Raw genomic sequence first — 17,072 nt, 5'->3', positions numbered from 1 at the left:
GCCTGAAGATAAAACTATGCTACTCACCAAGACATAAGTGACCAGAAGGGAAGGACAACTGATGTGGATTGATCGCACTGCCACGCGTCCTTTTTGCACCAAGTGCTTTACAGGTGTTAATTAAAGCTCAACAGCGTGGGCAGCCGGCAAGGGATACGAGACACGGGGGGGCAAAGCAGCTGCTCGCTACGCGGTGGGGTACGAACCGAGAGGACTCCCGCAGCAAAACGAAACCGAGGGGAATCTGTAGATGCACAATATAACTTTGCAGACTGGAATTTGCTGTGGACGTTGCAGGGAAACACTGGCTGCACGCGCCGTGCTCGGGCTGCCCTCCACGGCCAGCGCATCGCCTTCCCGCGCCAGCTCCCCGCCGGCAGCGTCACCAAAAGCTAAAGAGCACCGTCTCCCACCTCGCCCTGGCCAGAGGAGGAGCGAATTTTCCAGTTATTGTAAAATCACCCCAAACTGAAAGAAAAAACGGCTAGATGAAAGGGCCAACCAAAATCGATTCCGCCTTCCTACGGAAATTTGAGAGTTTAATAACATCTCCAATTTTTAGAAAACTTTTGAAGCTTTTTTAAAGCTTCTTCACTGACACAAATTGTATATGCACTGCTGGGTAAATCTTTTAATGTGAGGACCGTTTTTTTTTTTTTTTCAAATCTGCGTGTCTAAATCAAAATACAATTGCGATGCAGCCCACACCAATCACGAAGAATACAAGCTGAGGGATTCAATTAAAATGCTAAATTTGCTAAATTAATTCAATTGAATAAATCCTGTTAATGACATGTTTTTCTATCAGCAAATTAAAAGAAATTTAAGATTTTTTTTTTCCTTCAAGATAATTAGTGATGAATAATCCAAAAAGACACAGCAAGGGCATACAATATGTACGACTCCAACAACGGCGCAAGCAAGAGGAAGGACACGTTTCACGAAGGAAAATACCAGCAATCTCTAGTCATCCTCGAGCAAAGAAAAAGTTACTCCCTTAGTACCTGCGACGAGCTCAAGCTTTTCTCCAGGATCTCCCTCCGAGTAGAGCTTGGGGTGACAACGATATCCGATCTGACTGATGAGACTGGCCGGGAGAGCGACTAGATCCCGTCGTATGAGGACGCAGGAACGATTCTCTAGTGGAATCTGCTCCGGCTTTTCTTGAGCAACTTAAAAAGAATTAAAAGGGAAAACCATTAGAACCCCGGACGGGCGAGGACGCGCCCGCGCTGCGCCGGGGCCGCTGGCTCCGCTCGAGGGTTTTGCGCGCGGAGCCTTTCTTCGCGCTGCTCTCCCTCTCGGTCCGCGGCCGCAGCCTCGCCTCTGCGCTTGGATTCGCCAAGAGGGACTCCTGGAACCCAGTTACGCTTTAACCTTGTGCAAGCCGATCATTTTCGGAAACGGGCGGCTCCGCGCGTCGGACGCCGCTCCTGGGCCACCACCCAAACCACCCTGCTCCACGCGCCCGGAGAGCCGGCCGGCCAGCTCAACAGGCGTTTCTAAACCAAGCAACGCGTTACCCAGGTTTGACGAACATCTGCTTCGGGACCGTAACTACTTCCCTCTCGGCGTTTTCCTTCTGCTGAAGCCGAAAGCCGGGCTTTGCAGGCACGCAGTACACCGGGAAAGGCCAGCGTGGGCAGCTGGCCACCACCGCACCCCCAGCCACCTCCCACGAGCTGCAACGCGTCTGCCGAAACGCCCTCCCCTGCTCCACCTTTCGGGGGCTAGCACTTTGTCTCAATAACGAGAGATATCCCAACCAACCGACCAAAAAATTTCATTAAGCTGCGGCTTCTAAAACAAATTACGCTGCACTACTAGGACGCAGCTGTGATTTCACTTAAAACACTCCCTTACATACCATTAATGGAGCCTGCCACTGCCTATTAGCAAACGTTAATGTTGAAAAGCTAAAACAACTGAGTTTTACTACTAACACTGCACAATTCTGGGTTTTGTGAGCATACAGAGGATTAGCTTTCTAAAGCACATTTACAGTGGAAGTTCACAGGCATGCCTAAAATTACAAATCACAGCAAAATAGGACTGACACAGGTGTATATTGACTCAGACCACACTAGTACGTACTGTGAGCTTTTACAAATTTTGATGTTTTTTTTTTTATAATGATATTTTTTCCCCAATAAGGTTTGATAACATAGCAAGTGCTACATGGAAAAATCAAATCTAACTGAATGTTTCACTGTGCATGAATACAGATACAAGAAAAGAAAAGAAAAAAAAAAGCAATTAGAGTTTCTGAACTCAAATGTTTCCTACTCAAAAGGTGTCCTTTATTGTAGTTATTCTGATATGCTGGAGGCCATTTTTCAATTCTCTAGATAAAATAACAAGTTTTGCAAACTTGTTGCTGCAGTAACCAAGCGGAAATGCCTCTTTTACAAAGGGATTAGTGTTCTAACTAGGACATGTCCTGCAATATTGCATTGTTCCGCGACTTCGTATTGCAAGGCACAGGGCTGGAAACATCCCCACCCTCATCGCTCCCCTCCTTCCCTAGAAAGTTAGAGCTGCTCTGAATACTGATATTTTGCAAAACGGCAGCTAGGCACAGAGCTTTTTAAAGCAAATGTTTCAGGAGAGCCACCGCAGCATCGGGATGCCTCTTCCCTAGCAAAACCGCCTGGCGCGTTCTTGACCGGTTAAGGACCAACGGCGGCAGAACAGCTCACGCGATGCTTTAAACTAATTTCTCCTGCCATCACAACCTGACCACCCAGGCAAAGCGGAGTCCCATTTTAACATTCCCCCAGGCAGGAGCTCTTCCAGGAAGCGCCTCCCAGCGCTCGGATGCTCTGCGTCTGGGGATCTCGTGCTCACACAGCGGAAGCACCTAAAAGACCTGTGACATTTCTGGCGCTCTCAAACAGCGCGAAGCAGAGGATGTCAAATTAGACACTAATATTTCCCGGCTTAAACTCATCAAAAGCAGAGGGGCACTAGAAATGGTATCAACACAGGGACAAAAAAGACTAACAAACAGCCTACTCTGCTCTCCCTCAGAGACCTTTTGGCTTCAGCAAAACGTGTTCACAAAAGCAGGCTATAAGTGTACAAAGGCCATTGCAAAACAGACGTGAACCTTGGGTGGGGAGAGGAGAAGGCGCTGTTGGAGGACACCTCTTCACCAGTTAGGGTCCTCCGCCTGCTTCTCTATTACACATAGACTGAACTAAAAGTTCAAATCACACAGGCCATGCACGACCTGCCGCTCTGCCTATCAGTCGCAGGAGCCAGACCGGGATGTCCAAGGTCTCTAATGGAGGCAACGAACGAATGGTGAACCATGCTATTAGGGGTACACGGATGGCAACGCTTGGCAGCGGCGTTTTGTGCTAAATGCATGTTTCTGAACCGAAAGGTCGCAGACAGAGACCAAGATTAGGCCATATTATTTCATATGGCCTGGGTTAATTGCAGGCGAGCTTGGCAGGGGAAGTGGTCCATTCATCAGCACTTAAAAAGCTGGCAGACATTAAGCCGTTAAAAGAGAATGACTAGAAGTTGAGCACGCTGGTGCTGATACTCAAAGAGTTATTTTAAAGGTCTCCAGTCATTCTTTTTTTAAAGGTATAAAGGCTGCACGCCTCCAGGGAAAGCACTCTTGAACAGTTGCAGCCAGTACGCCAAATGATGCATTTCACAGTACAAGTGACAAGCGGTGGGTCCGCACTACTCCTTATCTAATATTTATACGTTCTGAACCAAAAAGAATTTAGACTGGAGACCGAAATGGAGATTAGTCACTGCTCTGATCACACAGACGTGTCTTCGGATGGTTTTTCCGGACAAAACGCAGCAGCCAAAGGAGGCAAAGCCAACGTGGACCTCACACAGTATTAGTAATAGTTGCGTTATCCTTCACGCTTGCACCGAGTTTTCTGGCCGTAGGTTTCAGGGCACCTCGCAATACGGCTAAGCACCATGGAGCTGTGGGGCTCAAGAAGCTGAGGGATGTTTTCTAGCCCAAAACTTCATATTTGGCAATAATCTGAGTTCAGCTGGCCCCATCTCAATCCTCAGCCCTGTCCACGTCCTTCCGCTTCTTTATCAAAACGACTGGAACCGAAGAAATTAAACATCTACAGCACAGGACCAACAAACAGCCATGGTGGACAAGGACAAACCTGCCCGCTTTACTGCTTGTCCCGTGCAAACACTCAATAAAACCCAAATTTGGAGCAAAACAGACCCTGATGTAGCAATAACGAAGCTTGCAAGAGAAAGACCAGAACAACTTCTGTACTAAAGCTAACTTCCTAGGGAAATTTCAAAGAATTTGGTGTCAAGTCTGTTTCCTGAAAGAAAAGCAGCTTTTCAGGAAAACAATACCGACGTACGGCACCCGCACTGAGAAGAGCCAGTGACAGCTCCGCCTGGAAAAAATTCTTTTCTTTTGAAGATATTTCTTTTTATACATGTGGGGCCATAGAGAAGTTAACATTTCATCTTTGAAGACAAATACTTCACGAGACAAACTAAAACTTGGGCTAAAGACCAGCAAGCCTAACTGAATCCGCTATTATATTTTGGTTACAGCCGCCCTGCTGGCCTGCTGTCTATAAATCTCTCGTTAAACACGGGCGCGAATCATTTTTGCAATTTGTTTTGCTTAAGGCATGAGTACAAATGCAACGATACGGAGCAAGAACTACCGGAGGCTCAGGCCTTTCCAATTCAAGGGATATTAATCGCTGCACGCAGAACGGTTACGTAAAGCAGCAGCACACAAGAGACACTTTGCCCCCGTGTTTTCAAAGAAAGCAAGTCTGTTTGGCCTTTACGCTCCAAAGAACAGGATAGGATTCGCTCCTCTCCCAATTAACGTGCATCTTCAGAGGGCTGCTGCTGCCCTGCTCCCAAGGCCGGGGCACGCAGTGTGCACGACTGTTCAACGCCGCCCACCGGCTACCGGGGACACGGGCAGGAAAGCATTAAAAAGCCAGCAGAGAGAGCTACGAGTCAAACGCCGATATATATTTTTTTTTAATGCAAGTGTATATACTTTGATCTGAAAATTACGCGGCTGCTGCAGCTGGCGCTCCGGGGCGGGCAGCGCCGAGGCTCCGGGCGCGCGGGGCGGTCGTGCAGCGTCCTCGTCTCGCGCACCGTCGGCGTGACCGGCTTCGGGTAGGGGCCGGGGGTGCGAGACGCGGCGGGAGCGGCGCTGGCCACGACGCGCGGCGGCTTCGCGGCCACGACGCCCCCGCTCAGCCCGCTTTCCGCCTGCAGCGGAACCGGCGCAAAACCGGCCCCCGGCGGCAGCCTGCCCGGCCCCGGGGTGCATGCCTGCACGTGCGCACGCCTGCACACGCACAAGGCCACCCATGTGCACGCCTGCACACACGCACGGCCACCCACGTGCACGGCCACCCACGTGCAAGGACGCCTGCACGCACGCCCACCCACGTACAAGGCTGCCCGCGCGCACACTTGCACACGCACGCCCACCCACGCGCACGCCCACCCACGTGCATGGCCACCTACGCGCACAGCCACCCATGTGCAAGGACGCCTGCACGCACGCCCACCCACGTACAAGGCTGCCCACGCGCACACTTGCACATGCACGCCCACCCACGTGCATGGCCACCTACGCGCACAGCCACCCATGTGCAAGGACGCCTGCACGCACGCCCACCCACGTACAGGGCTGCCCGCGCGCACACTTGCACACGCGCACACCCTCCCACGTGCAAGGCCACCCACGCGCACACCTGCACATGCGCACGCCGGCACATGCGCACGGCTGCCCACGTGCGAGGCCACCCGCATGCATGCCTGCCCACGCACATGGCCACCCACACGCACGCCTGCGCACACGCACGGCCACCCATGTGCATGGCCACCCACGCACACGCCCACCCACGTGCAAGGCCGCCCACGCGCACGCCCGCACACGTGCACGGCCGCCCGCCCGCCTGCCGCACGCGCGGAGCCGGGGATGTGCTCGGCAGCCCCAACCAGAACAGTTTACATTTTGCAAATAGTACGTTTATAACAACGCACCGCAACGCAGAGATTTGATTTGTGACCTATTTATACAGGGAGGTAATCTGGAATTAGTACAGGGAAAATATTACTGGTTTATAAATACCCCTATCTTGCCTTTGCTTCGGATCCCAGCCAGGAGCGAAACATCTGCCAGTCTAAAATTAAACATCTGTGTTTCACCGTGGGGAAAGGGGGAACTAGCCGCTTAAGGCCAAAAAAGGCCAGGCGCCGCGGGAGACCCGCGGGAGCGCGGCTCACCTGCGGGCTCCGCTCCGGCCCGGGAGCGGGCACCCAACGCGAAAGCGGGCGCGTCTGCCTGCAAAAACTACTCTGGCTGATACCCCCGCTCCTCTGGCCAAGCTGGCATTTAATTTCCTAAAAAAAAAAAAAATAATGCTGATAAAAAATAGTGCTAGCTCTTTGCTTGCACGTGCTGTCTGCAGCAGGACTCGTCTGCAGCGCGGATGTCAAAATATTGGCTATTTTAGATGAATTTTTAATGAGCCGTGCTCTTGTCAGCTTGGTATTTCATAACTTTCAAGTCCTTTCTACACCAGCAATTTGCTGCATAAAGTTTTTTTTCCTCCCCCCCCACCCTTGGAAACGAGCGTGCCACCGGCAGCGGAGGAAGACGGACCCCTGTGCAACTCCACTTGTGCCTGTCAAAATTAAATTAAATGCATCTGCTAAGCAGCGAGCTGCGCGACGGGAGCGCGGCCGCAGGCTGGAGAACGCCGAGCAGCCGCGAGCGCTGCCGAAACCCGCCTCAGCCGCGGCCCCGGGCGCTGCGATTAGCCGCGAGGAAAACAGGAGTTTTTTCCTACTTTCTCGAGTCACGTGCTCCTCGAAGGAAACGCTGGAAACCATGCCGGTTCCCCCAAACACCCTCCGAGCCCTCGGCCAAGCTCACCAAGGCCCAGCCCCGGCGACTCGGCGTGCTTTTAATTTAATTTTACTTAGTTTCTCCTTGGAGCGGTTTATAAAAAAAAAAAAAAAAAACGGGACGACCGAAATTAAAGGAGACTCCGTCGCCCGCTGGAAGCGCCTCCGGGGGCGCGGGGCAGCGGCGAGCATCAGCTGCCAGCGTCCCGCTGCGGCCGGACAGACGGACCCGCAGCCCCCCCGGCTCAGCGGCACCGGCAGGGAGAAGGGGAGGTGAAGGAGGAGGGGGAAAAAAAAAAAAAGAAACAAAAAAAAGGGGGGGGGGGGGGAGGAAAAAAAGAGCCTCCCCGCCCCAATCCTGGCCCCGATCGGGCTCGCAGCGCCGCTCTCGCGCTCTGTTTTTGTTTTTGCGCCGGGGCCCCTGGAAACCCTGGCGATCACTATTTTAAAGGCCCCCCCGTGCCCGCCCCGGGCTTTTGTCCGCCGGGCGGCCCGGCCGGAGCGCCAGCAGCGGGATTAGCTCGCGCTCCCGCTGCCGTCTTACCGCTCCGTGCTCGGCACCTTTCGAGGGCACGGTTTATCCCCAGCAATTAAAGCACCGTTAGCTTTAGCACGAGTCCCAACCATACTGGAATAGCTTCGGTTTCCCCCTTTTTTTTTTTTTTTTTTTTTTTTTTTTTTTTAACTTTTAAAAAAAAATCTCTCTTTTTTTTTTTCTGTGCACCCTGTTTTCCAGGAAGCCTCGTGCTCTACCTGGGTTATTCAAACGCCGCCCCGCCGCGAGCACCACGCAGGGCTCCGGAGGCGGAGACGCGGCGCGGCCGGGCCGGCGGGGCAGAGCGGGGCGCGAAGGAGCCCGCGGGAAATATTTCTTCCCCCGTCCGCCTCGAGAAGACCGAAGCTAAAGGTCTTCTCGCCTGGCCCGCGCGCGCCCGGCTGAAGGCCACGCGTGGTTTTTTTTCGCGGCTGCTCCTAAACCGCACCCGCTGCGGGAACGATCCGGCGGTATCGGGAGGGAGGGAGGCTCCGAGACCGGCCCGAGGACTCCGGGGCCCGGAGGGGATCCCGGGGGGGGGTCTCCAGCGCGGCGACCGCCCGCGCGAGCGGCGGCACAGCGGCCGCGGGCTGCCCGAGCCGCGCCGGGCTCCTCCGGCGGCCACCAGCCCCCCCGCAGGCACCGCCCAACGCTTTGGGCGATAAACCGGGCAAAACACCAAACAAAGCCCCGGAAGAGAAAAACCCGACGAACAGCCCCAAATTAACTCTGCCGGGCGGAAAGGGCCGCAGCAAAACCGTAACGGAGAGCGGAGAAGCGGAGGGCAGGGCGCGCGCGTTACCGGAGTATCCTCCCGAGGACTTGATGTACATCTGCCCGTACTGCTCCTCCACCATGGTGTCGTAGGCTTCGTCGTCCTCCTCGTCCTCCTCGTTGTGGTAGGAGGTGGGGCTGTCGGTGGTGGGGAGGCTGCTGGCGCCGGGGCTGGTGCGCTCGCCCTGCGAGTACTGCACCTGCTGCACGGTGGGCAGCAGGGTGGCCAGGTTGGGCACGCCGTAGTAGGAGACGCGCGAGAGCTTGAGCGGGCCGGCGGCGGGGCCGGGGCCGCCGGCGGCGTCCCGGGCGCCGGCCTCCAGCGGCCGCTTGGCGGGGAGGCCGGCGGTGGCCTGCAGCTCGAGGCTCTCGTGCTTCACGCGGGTCAGGAGCGGGATGGGCATGGAGGGGGACATGACGTAGGGCGCCGAGGCGGCCTGCAGCTGGGTGCAGGGGCTCTGCGGCTCCGAGCTGGGGTCTTCGATCATGGCCGTTTGCGAGTCACAGTGCGGGGAGCTCACTTTGAACATCAGGTCCGTCCCCTTCTCCACGATGTGCTGGATCTGCAGGAAGCCGGCGGTGTACATCACCACCAGCTGCTCGCTCGCCGCCATGGTGAGCTTCCCGGTGTAGCAGAAGGAGAGGATCTGCTGGAAGCACGCCGGCGGCACGGTCCCCGGCAGCTCGAAGGCATTTTTGCTGTTGCCGCTGAACAAGTCTCGGAAGTAGAGGCTGCTGGCGGCCAGCACCGCCCGGTGCGCCTTGAAGGCCTGGCCCTTGACCACGATGGAGACGTCGCAGTAGAGCCCCAGCAGGCGCTGCTCGTTGAGGCAGCCCAAGACGGTGTTCCCGAAGTTGGGTATCTCTATGTGCAACATCTGCGACATGGCTCAGGAGTAGCTGGAGCTCCTTAGACATTCAACGCAGGGATATCCAAAGTAGGGCACATCTGAAAGACGGAGAAGGCAGGGAGAGAGGAACAGCATTTTTAAGCAATCCACGGAAACGCGCAGAAACAAATGGGCCAACCTAGCAGTATATCACAGGCTCGGACCCTCCGAGCTGCGGTACGAGGGCAGCTGCTTACAAAATTACATATCGGCGTTTCTAAACACCGCTAAAAATGCGATTGGTGGAGGGCAAAGGATATTTCAAAACTCAAATATTTTCCTAAAGTTGTGGTTTGTTTAAATAAACACTGCTGATTTATTCCCGCTGGGGTTTACTTTAAGCAGGGAAATATGAACAGCGAGGGGAGCGGAGGGAGCAGCGCGGCACCCGCCGAGCAGCCAGGCAGACCTTCGGCGGCGTTATGCAAGAAGCGGCGCAGCACCCAGCTACGCCGAAACTACGGAAAAAGGCGTTTCCAAAGCAGCGTGCCGTTTTGCCCCGAACAACTACAGCGCGCGGCCCGAGCAGCAGCTCCGGCGGAAAGGCGCTCTCGGAGGGAAACCTTCGCGGCGGCGCCCGGGGGGAGGCAGCGGCTCCACCGCCGAGCTCCTCGGCCCCGGCGGGACGCGGCTCGTCCCCCGCCCAGCGGGGCAAGGGCGCTGCGGCGAGCCGGCCGCCCCCCGCCGCCGGCGGGGACCCCCCCCCAGCCCCGTCCGACCGACCGAGCTCGACGCCGGGTCGCAGCCCACCCCCCCCCCCCCCCCCGCCCGGGTCCGCGATCTCAGGACGCGTGTACCTCTTCGCCACGAGCGCGACTGCTGCTTTTACACACCAAAAAAAAAAAAAAAAAAAAAAAGAAAAAGCTTTAAAGCAGAACTAATGCACAAATCCTGCGCGAGGCTGAGCGAGTTAATTGCAGCGCATCTCATGCCCTCAAACTCCCGGGAAGCGAATCACTGCACGCTCACCAAAACATAAGCCGCAGCCCGAGCCCTCCCCGCCCCCCCGCCCCGAAAGCTCCATCCGAGAATCAAGGAGGCTGAAAATCTTCTTTGCCTTCAGCACAACTGCTTAAAAACTATTTTTTAAGTAGCACTGAAGGCTCATCAGAACAAAATAGAAAATAAGTTTATCTGAGAATGATTAAAAAAAAAGAAAGAATATCCTTTGAAAAGAAAATAATAACCCACAAAGAGCTGCTCTGTTCCCAGTGCTGGGGAAAAGGAAAAAAAAAAAAAAAAAAGAAAAAAAAAAAGTCCTATCTGCAAGGCCACGGGGTAACAGGAAGAAAAGCGAGCACACTCCGAGCCACTTTCATTGTATCTGCCCCGTGGGAAGAAGGAGAAGGAAAAAAAAAAAAAAAAAAGGAAAAAAAAAAAAAAAAAAGGCAAGCAAGAGGCACCCCTCGGCGCGAGGAGGAACTTCTCCGCGGTCCCCGCGGCGCGGCCGTACCTCCGAGCGCGGCCGCCGCAGAGCCCCGCCGCCGCCCCCCTTGTCGCCCCGGCCGCCGCGCTGGATGCGGCCGCGCAGATCGCTCGGGGACGGAGCTGGGGGGGGGGGGGGGGGGGGGGAGGAAAAAAAAAAAAAAATAGTATCAAACCCTGCGTTTGTATCTGCTGTAGCTCAAGCTTTTACCAAGTCAAATCTCCACGGCAGTGCATAGCATCCAAATGAATAGGCCGGATGCAGATTAACATTCAGGCTGCTCGCGGCAATGAATAGAGCCCTTTGATTAGGGACCTGAAGTAAATGCCAGTTTCGAAGCGAAGCTTTAAAAACAGAGGAATATCAGTGCCAGAGGAATGCTCCCAGTGTTGGTACAAGACAGACTTTTGATGAGTCACTGCAATGCAAACAAAGATGGCAGAAATACTGTACTGTACGCGGATGAAATGCTTCGTGGTGCCACGGCAACTGCGACAGGTTTTAAATTTATCGCCCGGTTTTGCATATGAATTACGCCGTAAACTGCCTCCCCTGCCACCTCGCACAGCCCCGAGCCTCAGAGCGTGTCAACTCTTCGGAGCGGGCTGGGGAGCGGCGCGGCGCCGAGCCCCCCGCTCCCGCGGCACGGCACGGCACGGCACGGCACGGCACGGCACCGGCACGGCGGCCCCCCGGCCGGGGGGGGGGTGGCGAGCGAATAAATAAATAAAAAACAATAAATAAATAAATAAAACGTTTACCCCTTGGGGGAAAAAGCTTCTTTCAGGCTGTGGCCGAATCCACTAAAAGCAAATCCATTTGCTTAAGTAACGAAATCCCAGTCACATTGTCTCCTGGATTCGGATCTTTTTTTAAATTACCTCGGCGCTTAGCGAGCGCGCCGGGCGCTTTCTGCTGGGAAGGAGGGTGGGGCCTCGCTGCGCTCTCTCCTCTCTCGCCCGGGGCCTTTTTTTTTTTTAATTTCGGTTATTGCCCTGCAGTCGCTCCGCTGGGCCAGGGGCGCGCGGGCGAAGCGCGGGGCGCGGGAAAGCCAACGGCCCTGGGACGGCAGCGGCCGCGGCGGGCGGCCCGTGGTGCTTCTGCTCTGCCCCTCCTTACCAGTCCCTTCCCCACCCCAGGTCCTACCGCTCGCGCGTATATAATATACCACATATACTTGGCGCGTTAAGTTTGACTCCGCAGGATCAAAGCGAACTGCTGCCGCCCCGGCGGCCGCGGGGCTGGGAGCGCCCCGGCCTTGCCCCGCTTCTCCAGCCAAAGGCACCGCCACGGTCTCGCGACGTCCCCGAGGAGCTGCGACCTCCTCACGCCGCTCGGCAGAGCCGCGAGCCTCCCGGCCGAGGATCTCGGAGCAGGTCGCGAGCGTTCAGCAGACTAATCCAACCGCAGCGCGAGGCGGAGGAGACCGCTGTCTGCGGCCGAGGAGGCGACCGAGGCACAGCGAGATGATGGAGATCAGAAAACATTTCTGCAGGGAGTTTAGAGAAGACAACACGACAGCCAAGACCTTGATGTTCTCCAACTGTGGCAGCGCCAACCTCCGTTTTAAAAGGAGAGGAGCCTTCTCTGGCAAACCGAGATTTATTCCTCATTTTCCCTAAAAATCCCTGAAAAACAATAAGCTGCATTCTACACTTCCTCCTCTCGTCCCACCCGCCGCGGCCGGCAGGAGGAGGTCCCGGCGCTGAGGTTCTCCAGAGCGTCACCGCCGTGCGGAGCAGAACCTCACGCAGAGGGCAACCCCACGGGGCAGGAGGCCTCGCCGCTTGGCCGCCTCGCGAGGAAGCCTCCGCCAGGAGGACCTCTCCGTCCTCTCTTTCAGTGCAAGCTCCCTTAGAGATGGATGAGAGGCCGGGGAGGCACCAGATGGGACTTTTCTCCTACTCGGTCCCAGTCCTCCGCCTCTCTGGAGAGGGCGGCGCGATCGGAAGAGCTAAGGAGCGCAGGTCTGCAGAAGAGCCGCGGGCGAGAGCAGCACCAGCGCGAGGTCTCCCGGCAGGCATTTGACCAAAGTTAAACTGTCTGTAACCGTAATCTGAGGCCAAGTTTTCCAAACGTGCGGGGCGCGAGGCAGCTCGCCCCGAGCCACCCGGGGCGGACGGAGGCCACCTCCCCCGGGCTGGCTCAGAAGAGTCAGAACTGGCAGCACAGAACAAGCTCGCTTAAAATAGACGCGAATTACTAATAGCGCACAGAATTTTCTCTATAAACAAACCAGCCAGGCCTGGAAGAGCCCACATCTCGCTACAGAAATCAAAGTTGCCCTGGTTTGAGACGCGTTTACGTCTGCGAGGAGCAACGCGAGGAGCTCCTCACCTAGCAAGTCACGGGCAGGTTTCATTCCAGCCTTACCGCGAAGCGGCAGAGCGCGTGTCACTGGAGAAGACTTTGCAAGCAACGGGCAGCCTGGCCCTGCTCGGGGTTCGCTCTGCACCGGCTCCAACCCCAGCCGTGGCGATCCCGCGGGATCCACCCTTGGAACGGCATCATTCCCATCCCCGCTTGGCCTTTTCTCCCATTGCTGCAGGTTTCCGTAGCTCCTACCTGCAAGCCAGGAGGGGTAGCTAGCAAGGGAGCGTTCGCATTTCCCTAGCTGACAGCCTAAACCTCTAGTTTTTCTGGAGGAGAAAGGTCCTGCAACGCGCTCGCAGTGGAGGAGTAGAAGGAGCGACTGCAACGCCCATGATGCCACGTGAGGTCTTGGTCTGCAAACACTACTGAGGAACGCAGTCCCATCAGTACCAGTGAGACTTCAAAAGCACGAGCCATTTAAATAAACCTTTAGCCAAGACTGCTGATTGCTTGTCCCTCTCCTCTCCTTTCCAAATGACCAGGAAAAAAAAAAAAAAAGGTTGAGAAGTAAAATAAAGTAGTCCTGAAAGACAGGGAGAACCAGTTCGCCGTCAGACCTCACACCCTTAAAAACAACAGCAACAACACACTACTGGCACTACATCGTGCCAGTAATAACCTCGGATACGTCCAACTTCAAAAGCTCCTCTAGCACACGCGCTCTTCCAAACGGAGCACCAAACTACTCCGGAGTGGTTTGAAATGGCTTCAATTCCTTCGGCATGGGGGAAACACTGTGCTGCAAGGAAAACGGCCTTGGCTTCGCACGCCCGTCCCAGCAGCCGAGCTGCCGGGGACGTCCCGAGGCCGCGGGAGCCTCGCGGCTCTGCCCGCCGGCTCCCGCCGGGCAAGGGCCGAGCAAAAGCGGGTTGAAAAGACCAAAAACCAAACAAAACCTCCAGTTATGTCAGCTAGGGGACAAGTCAAACAAAACATCATTTTCTTTTTTTAAGGAAAGCCTCTTTCCTGAGCTTTTAGACACATTAGGCCAATTTGTAAATTTATGCATGTTTTTTGGAAAGTCACAGCCTTTGTCACATGACGGCCATTAAAAATTTAGCTATTATTTGATATACCTGCCAGACTTAGAGAATAAGGAGAGTTTGAGAATCTTCAGTTTTTGTGTCCAAATGCTTTTGGGAAAAAAAAAACATAAAGTAAGTTTGTTTGTTTTTTTTACACTGTTTTTGTGTGCAAATGTGTCAAAGGTCTGGGCTAGACAACAACAAAGAAAAAAAAAAGCATGACTTAGGATAAGATGCTGGCATCCGAGCTCCCCCAGGAGTAATCAGAAATAATTAGATAATTTATTTAAATTGTCTTTTCCTTAGCCAACACAGAGAGGCTCGGTGACTCGACAAAAAATACTAAAAATTGAAGAGGGTCCGTGTCACAAGTTTCCTAGAAGTCAGGCTGGACGCCTGGGAAGCAAAGCGAGACGGCGGCTGCGAAGTCCAGCCCTCGCGGGCCCCGGCGGCTCGGGGAAACCTCCCCGTCTCCTGCAAACGCGGGGCGGGAGCGGGCGGCGCGGGAGCCTCCGCCGGCGCCCCGAATCCGCCCCAGAGCCCCCGCGGCGGAGCAGCGCCGTCCCCGCGCCGGGCGGTTTTGATAGGAAGGTTATAATAGGCTTGAGGGGCGGCCGTTTGCAGAGGACGCCCTGCGCCGGGAAGGAAAACCTCCGCGAGCCCCCCCGCCAAAGCAGGAAAGAAAAGAAAAAAAAAGGGAGAAAAAAAAATCCCCTCTGCATGCATTAGAAGTCCCTGTTTGGGGTGAAAACAGAGCAGGGAGGGGAAGGGGAAAGGGATTGGATCACCGATGCGAAATGCCGCGAATGCCTGTACAGTTTAGTGCTAGGCTTTGGCAGGAGAAAGAAAACAAGGTTAAGTTTGGTAATCAGATGACAGTCATATCGAGGCTCGTTTTGTGCTCTGCAGCATTTGTTTCTCCAGCTCCAAAGTATTTTTTTTTTCCTTAATGCTGCAAGTGGCAAGCAGTAAGCAACGCTAATACAGCCTATTTTTAGTATAGCAGCCAGTGGCAACTAGTGAATGAGATTATTCCTGGTTTATTAAGATAGTAGAAGCAGAATTTGCAAATAATTAATCAGTAACATCCAAGCAAGGCACATTTGGGTTGCGATTCTGAAAGTTAGCCCGGAAAGTGAAGAATCAGACGCACACACACACAGGCACGCACTGGCTCGGAGGAAGCAGGAAAAAGGTGGAAAACCCAATGCAATTAATGCCGGCAAGGCAGCGCGGCCGGGCGGGCACAGAGCCTGCCCGGGGCGCCGGTGCCCGGAGCTGCTCCCCCGGGATCGCCGGCGCTCGGGCAGCGGCGGCCGCCCGGGCGTTGCGCTTCCGTGGTGCTGCAAGGTGAGTCACTCGCAGCCTCGCCGTGCTCGAGGTCACCGCCTCGGCTCTGCGATTCTGCCCCCAAAAGTACAGTAACACGAGGCCGGCAAAGCCCGGCATTTCCACTACAGTTGGATTATTTTTCGTTTCCTTATCCACTGCTGATTTTAAGAGCTGTCAAAGCAAGGACAAGCAAATGCAGAAAACACCACACTTAATTTTTTTTTTTTTTTTTTGCAGATAGCTACAAGAAAAAGGGTAAAGCAGAGACATAAAGGCATAGAATACAATTATTTTGCACGATTTAGAGTCTAAGAAAAGCTCCTCGAGACGGAGACTAAGTTGCAGGCACCAGACCCCTCAGACAGAACCCAGCATACCATTACCATGCCTTTTGCAAAAATGTGCATTTCCTGCATTCCTCTACAGACGTTAATTCACAGCCAGAGCACATCAAAAAGACAAGTGTCATGCCAAAGCGTATTCTCCTCGCTCCTCCTATACAACAGCACTGCTAGCAGTATATAACATGCATGACTCAGTTCTCCCGTTGTAGCACCACGGAACAGAAAGCCTTAAAATAAGTAAATGTCTTAAAAGGTCAATTAAAAGAGCTTACAAAACATCAGACGCGGCTTCTTGCTAGAGCTCATTACCTAGTATGGTGGAGCTGCCTGTGTGTTTTTTTTTCTTGTGCAAGTTAGTCTGTGAGTCAGCATTAACACACATGAGAACATCAGGAATCCTGCCTAGTTCTGATGCAATGGAGGTTGTAGGAAAAAAAAAAAAAAAAAAAAAAAAAAAAAGGCTCTCGCGCGCTGGCTTTGGACAGGAGCCTGTAATTCAATTGCCTTTACTTTTCAATTACTGCATAGCCTACCGTCACCAAACTGCATAGGGGAAGGAAACTTTGCTTACATCTCTGTCTCAAAATTAATGACTTCTTACTTTTGGCTGCAGTTTATTCTCCCTGCTTAAAAAAAAAAACAAACAAAAAAAAGACTAGGCATAATATAATTAACCCTTCCACAGCAGCTGTTTGTGTGAAGTTATCAGGATCTCCACTTTTTGGTGGGAATTTCAGTGCTAGAGAGCAGCACTGCCAAAAAGTTTTGGCAAAGGAAGACATTAAACATTTAATACTCTATAAAGTGAGGCTGCAGCCGCAGCCGAGCTTGATCCTTAATGGAAACAGAAGCTCGCGCCGGGCGAGCTGCGTGCTGCAGGGATTTAACTCTGCGGTTTCAGGTCTGCGGAGAGGCAGCCGGCAGCACACAGCGCGCTCTGCAAAACCCGACGGCTCCGCTCGAGGAGCAAAACCGCGGACGCACGGAGCAGACGCGGCGGCAGCGGGGCTGGGTTTGGGCTGCGCCCGGCGCTGCGCCGCGGCAGGCGCCCTCGAAACGGAGACCCTTCCGAAAAAGCAGGTCTGGCAATAGAAAAACCAGGCGCGGGCACGGAGTCCACAAAATCAGCGGTGCCCCCGAGGGAAAACTCCGCTGCCCCGGGGCCGCCAGGACGGGCAGGGGCTGCAGCGCGGCGCCGGCTTTTCCCCTCCGGCCTCTCCAGCGCCGCGGCCAAACCGGGCTCCGGCGAAACGCCCCCGCCGGCCCACAGCCCGGCCGCGCTCTAAACCTCGGCTGGGCTGTTGGAGGTTTTTTTTTTTTTCGTTTATAAAGCATAATCAGTTATCAAATTAATGCTCGCTAAGTGAGGAGGGAGGGCAGCGCGAGCCCCATGCTGTCTCGCAGCCTGCAGGGTCCTTGCATACAGATGAATCCAGTTTTAAAGGGAGGGGTGGGGAAAAAAAAAAAAAA

The 17,072-nt window shown here is 54.4% G+C and overlaps 1 protein-coding gene across 1 annotated transcript in view; it reads right to left on the bottom strand.

Moving 5' to 3' along the window:
• The window catches only part of NACC2 (NACC family member 2), a 48,944-nt gene that overhangs the window by 9,126 nt on the left and 22,746 nt on the right, over positions 1-17,072 (bottom strand). The window contains exons 2-3 of the mRNA XM_062591132.1: positions 8,241-9,161; positions 1,005-1,172 (exon numbers count right to left, since the gene is read on the bottom strand). Coding sequence (XP_062447116.1) covers positions 1,005-1,172; positions 8,241-9,099 — 1,027 coding nt within the window. The 5' untranslated portion in view covers positions 9,100-9,161. The remainder of the gene's footprint in view (positions 1-1,004; positions 1,173-8,240; positions 9,162-17,072) is intronic.

Source organism: Rhea pennata, chromosome 18 (genome assembly GCF_028389875.1).
Source record: "Rhea pennata isolate bPtePen1 chromosome 18, bPtePen1.pri, whole genome shotgun sequence".
In the NCBI taxonomy this organism is placed as follows: Eukaryota; Metazoa; Chordata; class Aves; order Rheiformes; family Rheidae; genus Rhea; species Rhea pennata.
Note: the sequence above shows the minus strand (reverse complement) of the source record. Positions and strands in the feature narration are given on the sequence as shown.